Here is a 12,066-nt window from a genome sequence, read left to right as displayed (position 1 = left end):
GCGCATCCTGTAAAACCCAGACATATAAAAACAAAGACAGTTAAAATCATAAATTAATAACAAAAACAGTCAGCATGATAATAATAATCATCACAACCCGTATAATCCCGATACAAACCAAAAGTTGTAAAAATATCACGGTTAAGGGTAAAGTATGAGCTTTAATGGAGACTTCTTTCTTCTTACTTTTTTCTTTTCTGATTGATATAAAAAAGATTTATTAGATATAAACACATAACGGGGTAGGACTAGATACGTTTTTTACTTCTTCCTACTCCCTTGAACATAACTGTGTTGAATGAAGACTGATTTCTTTCTTTTTACTATTTTATCTACCTTATTTTCTGTCAAATTATTACTGTATATGTTTTATGTTCAATAAACAACAACAACCAAGCTCTGCAGGAGCCTGCTAATAATCCTGACTATTTGAATTAGGTGTGTTTCAACTTTCAGCAGGAAGCAATGGAAAACATGCAGTCCTCGAGGACTGGAGTTGAGACCCTCTGATTTCGAGATTTCAAGACAAATAATCTTAAATTGAATTTTAAAATGTACAAGCAGCCAGTTAAAGGGTAAAAAAAAGATGGATTTAAAAACGCCACCAATTTGCCGGTCTAACTTAAAATCCAGTTTTAGACTGTTTGCTCTAGATAAGATGCCCAGGGCCAAAGTCAAGAGGGTGAGATATATAAAGGTTCACTGCACAAACATCTTGCAGTCGTGACGAAAATGCTTTTATTACACCAAAATGTTGTTTAGAAACACAAAAACAATTCCTTCCACCTTGATTTAAGTCTCTCTCAAATACATTTTGCTTCAAGGTAGTCTGTAAATATCTGCAACTGAGCCCACAAAATACTGAAATGTTATGATTGTAACTTAAAATTAGACTGTACTGTAATGATGACAAGTACTGTAGAAAATTGATGGATGGGTGGTTGTAAAGAAATGTTCATGAACATTTAGTTTGTTGACTTAAGAAGTGCTTGTAGAAGGCACAATGGAGAGATGAAGGAAGCGTGGGAGTGTGCTGCAGGGTACATCCTCTCATCTCCTTTAATGAGGTTTATACCGCTGGCTACCTCCTTGTTTCCGGCATCTGCTTAAGTCGGTCCCACAAAGTTGGACACAAAGGACTGATACAAGTCAACCTGTCCTGGTTTTCATGCAAGTCTGTCAGCACAAATTGGTGAACTCAGCTTGGTCCAGGGAATGAGGGAGGAAGGTGGAACAGTTGTAAATGAATGCTTTGTTACTTATCATGACAAAATAATGCTCATGACAATTAAACATTGTGTCAGTGGTTGAACAAGTTGTAAGTGTGAAATTTTTAAAAAAAGATAGAACAGCGCTATACAGGTCAAGCCTGTATGCTATTTACCGCGTTTTAGCTTGGTGAAATTCATAGTCTGTTTTTTTTTGGCGGGGGGGCGGGGGGTGTCAGAAAAGAGCATGTACACCTTAAAACAAGCAGATGTGGTGTGTAGGCGACAAAAGCACAGGAAGTGTGGTGGAGGAGCAGGAAGAGTGGCAGGAGTTGAAAAAAAAACATGACTGTGTGTGCGTGCATGTGTGTTAGCTAGAGAGTCCCCTCATTGCCAAGGCCTTCGAGACTCCTCAGCCCACACGTAAACTTTGTGTGTGCTCATTAACAAGAGGCAGGCTCCAAAAATCATGTGTCTTTAATCTTTCAAGCTCAGTGAGTATATAAGCTTGATCATATTTGAACTTGGTAAGAGCAGTCAGAACCTTAGCTTTTATATTGCAACACTGGGTGTTTGAACTGAAACACTAACCTCAATTAGCAGTTTCTTCAGTGGCAAAAGTTTGACTTGAATGCCAGTCACAAACCCCACAGAGCATTTAACTGTAGTTGACTAGTGGGTCAATAATTAACTTCTCCCTCGCCTAGTGTACACCAATTGATAATTTTTGTTGTGATATTCACGCATAACTCTACGGCGGTCCACATACAGTATATCTCTCCCTCTTTTCATTAATTTGCCATTTTGATTGTGTTTTTTTCCGGAAATGTTTTTTGCAAGCTCTGCAGCTAGTTTGCCCTTGTTTTGTGGACTCACCTGTTTTGGGCTATCTTCTCAACACTTATGTCGTGTCATGCCATCCGTGTGCTGTATTAACAGTTGACATCCGAGAAATCAAAGAGATCCGACCCGGGCAGAAGTCCCGGGATTTTGAGCGCTATATGGAGGACTCTACAGCCAGGCTGGATCAAGCGCACTGCTTTGTCATTCTGTACGGGACAGAGTTTCGCCTTAAATCACTCAGCCTCGCAGGTATGCATTTGAAGATGTTTGACTGCAAAAGCATTACAGCATTGTGAATGGCATGTTGTTATTGTGTTCTCACCCCCGACCCCATATATATAATATATATATATGTATGTGTATGTGTGTGTGTCTATGTATATATTGCTCATGAACCTAATAGCAACGTCGGATGAGGAGATGACCATGTGGGTGAAGGGGTTGAACTGGCTTGTGGCAGACACGTTGAAATCACCAACACCACTTCAAATAGAGAGGTAAGGAAGTACATGGTGGACATTTATCGTGTCTTGGATTTCACTGTCGGGCTTTTAATGTCTTTAATGTTTCGAATTAGGTGGTTACGGAAACAGTTCTATGCCGTTGACCGCAACAGAGAGGATCGGTAAGTTGTTTAAATCAAGTTTCACGCTCATCACCCACATACTTGCACCTGTGGATTTGCAGAATTGGGGGTAGGGACGTTGGGTGTTTGAAAAAAGTTGAACCCCACACAAACTCAAATTCAAACACACACATAGACACACACCAATTCCATGGGTGTCAGTTATATGCTAATTTTCACTTTTCTCGGGTTGGCCTGGTCCCTACCTCCTGTGAAAACGGGGATGAAGTTCATGAGCTACAGCAGCCTTGAGTGTTGGTGAGATGCATTGAAGGAATTAACCTCTCAGCCACATACCAGCAACTTTTCCTGTCGCAGGAAACAGTCCATGCAGGACTCGAGGAGATACACAGAGATGTTAGTCTGTCCTAGACAACAGAGCAAGTCACTTTGGGGCTGCCGCTGCAGGGTTTTTTCTTCCTTCTTGGCCAAACAATGCTGTTGATAAGAACATGCATTAAAGCGCATCTTCATATTTGTGTTTAAAAAAAAAAATAAAAAATTCCAACCAAGCATGTGCTCTTGTCCAGGATATCCTGTAAGGATCTAAAGAACATGCTGAGCCAGGTCAACTACAGGGTACCCAACATGAGGTTCCTCCGAGAGAAGCTTCCGGTAACTTCACACTACTTAACACTCTGGCTTGCTCTTCTGATGCTTACCCTGGTGGCTTTAGTATTGGGCCTGACACTTGAAGTGAAAGATGACTGCTCGTCTTTGTCATTTTTTCCCCAAGGACTCTGAGTGGAGGAATGGAGAAGTGTCCTTTAGCCAGTTTTCGCAACTTTATCGCAACCTCATGTTTGATGCTCAGAAGAACGTAAGTTTATACGATGCATCTTGTAATGTGTCCACTGTTCACAGACAAGTCTGTCTGAGTTTGCGCATCCCCTCAACCATCAACCCCCACAGTCCGATGCCATTTCCCAGGCATGTTTCCTCCCCCATCTGTCTGTTCTCAAATGGCACCAAGATCAATACAATCCGGTTAAAAACTCCCAAGCCCTTCTGGGGAAGGCCATTAGGACACATATAAACACATGCCTAACCGATGAAGAGGAGGCAGGCTGGGGTATATTTCAAATAAATGGATGACCTCACTGCCTGCCATGACTAACCATCCTCACACGACACAAGTTTGTGCTCATCCTCACTCCTCCAATTAAATGACATTGTTCTCTCTTACCTCCTTCTTTCAGCTTGATTTCCCATTTTTGCAGAGGTAGGCCAAAACTAAAACAAATAAATAAAATAGGCCTGCTCAGCCACATCCAATATGCGTGCTAACTGAGGCATCACTCCCTCTGCCAGGTTCATTGACAGACCAGAACAGAGGATCTCCCTTGAGGACTTTAAGAGCTTCCTTCTGGATTCTCAAAAGGTAATATCTCTGGTTTATTGCAGATTGGCTTCCCCTAATGCGTGAATATCTATGTTTTTATGCACTTCATGTAAATGCAGGATCTGTGGGCCACAGATGGCAGCAAGGTTCAGGAATTTATGTTTGGCTACCTGAAAGACCCTCTTCGGGAAGTGGAACAGCCTTATTTCCTCCAAGATGAGGTACACATGTTTTACAGTCCCAATATTATTGCAGGGGCTTTTTGCTGCCTGCTCATAAAATGTGAAATTGTAGTCAAGTGAGTTTGCATAGTTTTCCACTCACCCCACTTCTCCAAATTCCCACACTTGTTTGATAAGGTAGATGGTGCTCAGTACTTGACACAAGAAAGCTCGATGTTGGCCTTAAACACCTCCTACACAATTAGAAAAGGTTGGCTGCGGTGTCATGTGAGTGTATGCAGAAAGTGCCGGATGCACTCTGTGGTTGCCATGAAGCGGTGATTAAGTAAACACAGCAGACAATTGAGAGCACTTATGCAAATCAGCTTGTCGGAGTTTTTGCATGAGGTCATAATTCACTTAAAAGGGCTTAAAACGTCTGGGAAACACACTTAAACATGGCGTATGTTGCTTCACTTTATTTTATTTTTTTAATGTTCAGCAAAGGAAACATTTCCTCGTTTTTGCATACCACTGGCGTTGGGTGGAATCCTGGCATCTCCAAAATCATTGCTTTTCAGGAGACCGCATAAAACAAGTTTGTTCAACCATTAACATTGCATCAGCAAAGAGAGCGAGCCATTTTCAACACTTAATATTTAATAATCAATATTCAATCATTTGTAAACACCCACACGTGGACTGACCACTATAGATTTGTGCAAAAATATAACATTTATCAAATTGTGACATAAGCTGTTTCGGCCCAACGCCAGCGACATATCAAACGAGATGCAGTTTTGTTGATTTATACCTCAGTTTTATGTAATTCTGTTGACAATCTATGAATGAATAACTGATTAAAAGGTGCAGTCTCAGTTAGGGGTGCTCTTTCTGTATTTAACACATACATAAGGCACACTGTATTATTGGACGCAGGCACGGTAAAACTTACACTAGTTTAAAAAATAAGCATGCATGCATGCACTCTAGCGTAAGACAGCGGGAGCAAAACTGAGTTCGTTTGAACTTCATTGAAGTATCTAACAATGGACTCATGATATTTTTTTAAATCATTCCACATGTACAAATACATCAAAGTCCTCATCGTCTGTGTCCGAAATGAACAGCTGGGCACGTTTTCCATCAAACCTGCCAGGCTCACTTTCGTTATTGTCAGTCAGTCTCGTTGCCTTGCAGCTTGTCAGAAATGTCGCCGGCATTTGTGAAAGCTTGAACAACAGTGCCAGCAGACTTGTTAGCCCAAGCATCTACAATCCATTCACAAATTGTGGCGGAACTCTCCCGGCGCTGCCTCGCAGTCTTAGTAAAGCTGTGTTCGCCATCGCTCCCACGGCACTCACAACTTCACTTTGAACGGCATGCATACACTAATGTCCAACGGTTGGAGTTCCTTTGTCAAGTCTCCTGGAATGATGGCAAGCTCAGAGAGTTTATTTGCTGCACTCTGTTTTTCACAATGGCTGTGAGATGGGCGCACTTCGAATCACAAATCAGCAGGGACGGTTACGATTGGGGGGAAAAAAAAACATCCGATCTCTTTGCGTCCACCTCACTCAGCCACTCTCTCATTTTCTCCTCATCTATCCAGCTCTTTTGATTAGCCTTAAAGATGACTCCAACTATAAACTTTTCTTTTGGTAGCGTCTTCCTCTTAAAAATCACCATGGGTGGCAGTTTCTGTCCATTACCATGGCAACCAAGCACAACAGTAAAAGCAGATGTCTCGTGCCCCGTTGTGTGTATTGCTACCGTACCGGTCCCTTCTTCTCAGTGTGGTTCACTGGGATGTTGAAAGTGAGTGACACCTCGTCCATGTTGATGTTATCATTCAATAAATCAAACTTTGTTTATATGGTTGGGCTGGATGTGTTTGTCGGCAATCTTTTTGCTGCAGCAGGAGCGGAAGATTGCCAGCCAGCCTTCCTTTGTAATCTGCCGGATATTGCTGCAGCCCTTGCCTTGTTTTATAAAACGAAAGCACCAAGCACCATGGATTCGTTGAGCTTGAATTCTCTCGCAGCTGCTCCATTCCCATGTTCCTCCGCGTAACTGATAGCTTGCAGTTTAATCTGTGCTTCGCAAGCGTGTCTCTTCATAGGTGCCATTTTCGGGGGTCCTTAGCAAAACTGATACTCTTTTCACAATGCACATTCAAGCACTAGACACTATACCTACTGGGGGTGTGCCTTTAGCATCCTCTGAAGCGCACCCTTCCCCCTTTAACATCCGCATGCTGTCCTGATCAAGGCCACCTTTCCTCTATACACTCATCGTGTCGGCACAACATCACTCAGTCAAGCGGAGCGCTCATCAAAGTCACACATTTACATTCACAGATTTTGGAAGTTGGTGCACACACAAGGCGCACCGCATTATCAGGCGCCTGCCTTATGGTCGTGAAAATACGGTAGTTATGTGTAGCGGAGTCTTATTGAGTCTGCTGTCTTTTTTGAACAGAATCATACTTGGTGAGTAAAATGTTGTTGTTGCTTTTGGTCTTGCATGTCTAGTTCCTGACGTACTTATTCTCCAAAGAGAACACCATCTGGGATTCCTCCTTGGACCAAGTATGTCCAGAAAATATGAACAACCCTTTGTCCCATTACTGGATCTCTTCTTCCCACAACACGTAAGCTTGTTCCTGTCTACACTTGCTGTTGGGTTTTGAGTACACTTTAGTTGGCATCTTGTTGGGAAACTTCCATGCTTTTGAACTGACATCACCAATCAAATACAAGTGGATTATTCAGCAAACAAATTCCAGAATGTGAGAGGGCCTTCATTTTGTCAGGAAAATACATATTTTCCTTCAATTGAAAAGTGTATGAAAAACAGTTCGAATGTGAACTTCCTCTGCTGATTGCCAAACTGTCCTCTTTGAAAGAGCAGAATGACAGCTTCCGATGTTGCTTTGATTTGAGTCTGCATGTTTGCACTGGTCAATAAAAGGGAAACGGAAGCATGGCCTTTGTGTGTGAGCGATGACAGTGTGATTAGTGTTGAATGCTTCAGAGTGAAAGAGGTATGCATGGTATGACTCTTCACATGCTTATTTGTAGGTACCTGACAGGAGACCAGTTTTCCAGTGAGTCGTCTCTGGAGGCGTATGCACGCTGTCTCAGGATGGGTTGTCGCTGTATTGAATGTGAGTAAACACTGTTTCTACAACTACATGAACCTGCCACACCCATGCGTGCGTTCACACACCCACACACACTCACAAACACACGCGCACACACACACACACACACCCCACACACACACACACATACAGAGCAGTTATAAATGAAATGTATTATTATTATTATAATTTACAAACTACTGTACATCAACATACACATGAACTGGTCAAGCTGGTTTTCTTTGAATGCCATAAAAGTGTTTCCTTGTGTCATACAAAATGGAACATACAGGTATGTCACACAGTGACTGCAAATGACTGTTGCAAGTTGAGGTTCAAGTTCAATGTGTTGCTCTGTGTTATTGTTTCAGTGTAGTAGCTTACTGTCTTTTGTTGTTGTAGTGGATTGTTGGGATGGCCCAGAGGCAATGCCAGTCATCTACCATGGGCACACCCTCACAACAAAGATCAAGTTCTGTGATGTGTTGACCACCATCAAAGAGCACGCATTTGTTACGTCAGAGTGAGTTCACAGAGACTGTCAGCCTCTCTTCAGTGTCTTGCTCTTGGCATCCCCGGTGATGTATGACAAAGATAAATAGGTTGCACACCTAAAGTGTGGAGAAACAATGCAACTTGAGGAAATTGTACGGTGTGAGAAAATAAGATAAGAAATGGCACCTAAGTGCAGTGAAAAGGGAAGTTGCGACTTTCAGTCTGATCTCTCCCACAGCTTTCCCATAATCCTGTCCATTGAGGACCACTGCAGTATTGTCCAGCAGAGGAACATGGCCACTTGCTTTAAGAAACTGTTTGGAGACATGTTGCTGACCAAAGCGGTGGATATCGCAGCGGATGGCCTACCCTCACCCAACCAGCTCAAGAAGAAGATCCTCATCAAGGTTTTCATACTTGAAAATTGCATCGGTTTTCAAATTGCGATATTGTTGCAAATACAAAATAATTTTCATCTTTACTCTCACTGCTCTCATTTTCCATGTGGCAGCATAAGAAGCTTGCCGAGGGCAGCGCCTATGAGGAGGTGTCCACCTCTACTCCTTACTCTGAGAATGACATCAGCAACTCCATCAAAAATGGAATCCTATATTTGGAGGACCCGATCAATCATGTAACTGTCTTTGGAACAGTCTTAAGCTTAACATGCATCTTCTGGGATACGTTTGTAAAGTCTGTTTACTGTATGTTTTTGATATTGTGTAACTGTACCCTGCTTAGAACAAAATATATTTGAACTGCTTTTGCTGGTGGTCACATTTCTGTGCAACACATGGATGTTCTAAATAATTAATGTAGCTCACGCATTCTGCCTCCTCATATCCTGTCCCTCTTGCCGCAGGAGTGGTATCCGCATTTCTTTGTCCTGACCAGCAGTAAGATCTACTACTCCGAGGAGACCTCAAGTAATCAGGGTAATGATGAGGAGGAGGAGCACAGAGAGGTCAGTAGGTCTCACTTGACGTGAATACAGTCTTGGACCATGCTGTCCCAAAGGCGAGATCTTTGCAACACTTGAAATGTGCAGCATCAAATTCTATCTTTTCGTTATGGGTTTCAGCTGTTTTATCACTCTCCCCACCATGCGCTAATTGACAGGTTTCCAATGGGATGGACCAGCATGTTACAGAAAAGTGGTTCCACGGAAAATTGGGCGCAGGGCGGGACGGGCGACAGATTGCTGAACGGCTGCTGTCGGAATACTGCCTAGAGACTGGAGCGCCTGATGGCTCCTTCCTGGTTCGAGAGAGTGAGACCTTTGTGGGAGATTACACACTGTCTTTCTGGTACGTTCCACATGGGGTATTTTATGTAGTTTCTGAAAAACGTGATTTTAAAATGACAACAATTGAGGATTATACACATATTAATCTATAGTAAATGACCAAATATTTTGGGTTATTTTTGATAAATTTTAAATTTAAATTGAATTAATTTATATTTTCTTTTTACATTTAACATAGTTTTTTTAATTTGTATTTGGGACATCAAATGAGGACTGCACTGACACACAGATTCATTCTAGTACATGTGCATTTCATGGATTTAATGTTGTCATGTTCGGAGCATCGACTTTGTCAAAGCATTGACTCACAATACGTGGTGTCACGAACGGTGTTATCAATGGAAGTGATGGATTGAATGAATGTGGTCAGAGTTTTCCAGGACAGGTCACGATTGACCAAAAACTTTTTGAAGGTCTAGTACAGTGGTTCTTAACCTGGGTTCGATCGAACCCCAGGGGTTCGACGGGGCCTCTGCCACGGGGGTGGGGGGGGGGGGGGGTATTAACATGTTGACTCAACATGTTAATTAGTTATGACACCCCCGCTTGGCCATCACTCGCTGCAGATGATCACATTACATTGCATGTCCAATCAGTGCTGTGGGAAATTTAGTTCGCTTAGTAGTCAACGTGTGACTGTCGTGATAGTAGTAGTCAACGTGTAACTGTGGTGATAGTACATCGTACAATTTAAAAAATTAAAGTACACTTATCCCTTGAAATTTTATTTACTTTTTTCTGTTTTTTAATATATATATTTTTTAATATCTTGAATTTGTCAAAAACAAATATATTTTTCATTCATGAAGGGTTCGGTGAATGTGAAAGGTTAAGAACCACTGGTCTAGTATATACCCTGGAAAACGGTGACCCAAAAACAATACAATACATTTTTATTTTTAAAGTATTTTCACAACTTCAGCAGTTGTAATTACATCTCTTTATACAGTATCCCGTGACTCCCTCGATAACTATGCCATACTAGCTATTTACTGTACTTAGAAAGGCCTGGAAAATGTTTTTCTGTGTTGTTTTTTTTAACACAACAAAAAAAACCCACATTCTAACAAATAACACGGAGTACATACATATTGTCACATTTTTAAACTTTGTCAATCCCATCTCTTTTCCAGGCGTTCAGGACGAGTGCAGCACTGTCGCATTCACTCCCGTCAGGAGGCCGGCAGCCCAAAATTCTACCTGACTGACAACCTCGTGTTTGACACACTCTTTGCGCTCATCACCCACTACCAGCAGGTGGCGTTGCGCTGCAATGAATTTGAGATGAAGCTGACTGAGCCTGTGCCACAGACCAATGCCCATGAGAGCAAAGAGTGAGACTCACTCCCATATTAAGAATGACAAATTGTTGAGAGGGTTGTACAACAAACATAACATGTATTCCACTGCATGTATTTATTTAGTCGGGAACCAGGACTCTCGGAACTTGTCTCAAGTCGTTTCACTGCAGATGTCACGTTTTAGATCTTATTTATTTATTTGTCATTTTCTCTTCTTAATTCAGTGACTCTTTCCTGTAGCACGCCCCCCCCCCCCCAAAAGAAAAAAACGCATACCACTGTCGGTGCATGTACCTCACTTTTGGAGTCATGGGTAGTGTTTGAATATCCACCCAATTTCCTATATCGGGCTCGTGCCATTTTGTAGGGGGGGGGGGGGTGTCCAGAGAGAAAGAATGTAGTGTACTCAAGATTAACCACAGTGCACTTTAAAAAATAGTGATCATTGATGGTCAATCCGCAGGTTAATATAGAACACAATGCATTGCAAGCAGGAAAATGAATACCGCAATTGAGAATATCAAAGCGATACAGTAACAATACACCACCATTTTACTTAAGTGAAAATATGTACAACAAAGGAAATGAAATTATTTCATATAAATATATATATTTATAATATGTTTACAGTAAATAGAGATTTTATTGAGCTAGTCCGTCATACAGGTACAGTGGTCACGTGAAATGCCATGAGGAGCAAGTTAGCTGGCTGACTGAATCGCCATACAGTATGAGGGATGTATTATATGGGCTACTATATACTGTAATGTGGGAATACATTGTGAATGAGAAGTTACTGATACTGATAAAAAACTCACACAAAGGACAGATTGACTGAGCTACAACAATGGAAACAGTTCATTGTGGCACTCCAGAGATGTGCAGAATTGGCAAAGTTTCACTCTGACGTTGTAAGTCAACTGTTCAAGAAGTTAATGGCAAGGGGAAAGTAGCTTTTGGAATGTCTGCTGGTTTTGGTGGGCTTTGTTCACTTGTGCCTACCAAAGGGAAGGAGCAGGAAAAGGTGGTTTCTGGGGTTGAGTTGAGTTCAAGAGAATTAGATTGCACTCATTGTCGTTCTTGCAGTGGTCCTTGAGTGTCCATAGTGTTCAGAAGATGAGAAAATAAATGTACCTGTTCTAATCTTTTTTTATTTATTTTTTAATATATATATTTATATTTTTTTGGGGCGTTCCAGATGGTACCATGCGAACCTATCGAGGAGTCATGCAGAGAACATGCTGATGAGAGTTCCAAGAGACGGTGCTTTTCTTGTCAGGAAGAGAGCTGAGTCCAACTCATTTGCCATTTCCTTCAGGCAAGTAACTGTGACTTAATTAGCACATTTTGAGAGAATGTAACGATCGATAAGATAGGCAATGAATCATGTGGTGTATGCCAATGGTTGCCGTGCAGGGCTGAGGGCAAGATTAAGCACTGTCGTGTACAGCAGGAAGGTCAGACTGTGGTGCTGGGCACCTCGGAATTTGACAGCCTTGTAGATCTCATCAGCTACTATGAGAAGCACCCTCTGTATCGCAAAATGAAGCTGCGATATCCCATCAATGAAGACACACTGGAAAAGATCGGCACTGCTGTGAGTACCACATTGGGCTGACTATGAAACTAATAACTAGAAA

The 12,066-nt window shown here is 41.9% G+C and overlaps 1 protein-coding gene across 3 annotated transcripts in view; it reads left to right on the top strand.

Annotated features, from left to right (window-relative positions):
- Positions 1 to 12,066, top strand: part of plcg1 (phospholipase C, gamma 1) — a 34,429-nt gene that overhangs the window by 6,681 nt on the left and 15,682 nt on the right. For all 3 annotated transcript variants that reach the window (XM_086124889.1, XM_086124897.1, XM_086124907.1), the window contains exons 3-20: positions 2,148 to 2,300; positions 2,455 to 2,548; positions 2,629 to 2,676; positions 3,207 to 3,291; positions 3,413 to 3,496; positions 3,876 to 3,898; positions 3,988 to 4,057; positions 4,138 to 4,239; positions 6,714 to 6,832; positions 7,263 to 7,348; positions 7,727 to 7,847; positions 8,058 to 8,226; positions 8,331 to 8,453; positions 8,682 to 8,783; positions 8,939 to 9,126; positions 10,259 to 10,459; positions 11,625 to 11,744; positions 11,843 to 12,023. In XM_086124889.1, coding sequence (XP_085981015.1) covers positions 2,148 to 2,300; positions 2,455 to 2,548; positions 2,629 to 2,676; positions 3,207 to 3,291; positions 3,413 to 3,496; positions 3,876 to 3,898; positions 3,988 to 4,057; positions 4,138 to 4,239; positions 6,714 to 6,832; positions 7,263 to 7,348; positions 7,727 to 7,847; positions 8,058 to 8,226; positions 8,331 to 8,453; positions 8,682 to 8,783; positions 8,939 to 9,126; positions 10,259 to 10,459; positions 11,625 to 11,744; positions 11,843 to 12,023 — 2,069 coding nt within the window. The remainder of the gene's footprint in view (positions 1 to 2,147; positions 2,301 to 2,454; positions 2,549 to 2,628; positions 2,677 to 3,206; positions 3,292 to 3,412; positions 3,497 to 3,875; positions 3,899 to 3,987; positions 4,058 to 4,137; positions 4,240 to 6,713; positions 6,833 to 7,262; positions 7,349 to 7,726; positions 7,848 to 8,057; positions 8,227 to 8,330; positions 8,454 to 8,681; positions 8,784 to 8,938; positions 9,127 to 10,258; positions 10,460 to 11,624; positions 11,745 to 11,842; positions 12,024 to 12,066) is intronic.

This window comes from Hippocampus guttulatus, chromosome 1 (assembly GCF_054856545.1).
Source record: "Hippocampus guttulatus isolate MCC_2025c chromosome 1, RoL_Hgut_1.0, whole genome shotgun sequence".
NCBI lineage: Eukaryota > Metazoa > Chordata > Actinopteri > Syngnathiformes > Syngnathidae > Hippocampus > Hippocampus guttulatus.
Note: the sequence above shows the minus strand (reverse complement) of the source record. Positions and strands in the feature narration are given on the sequence as shown.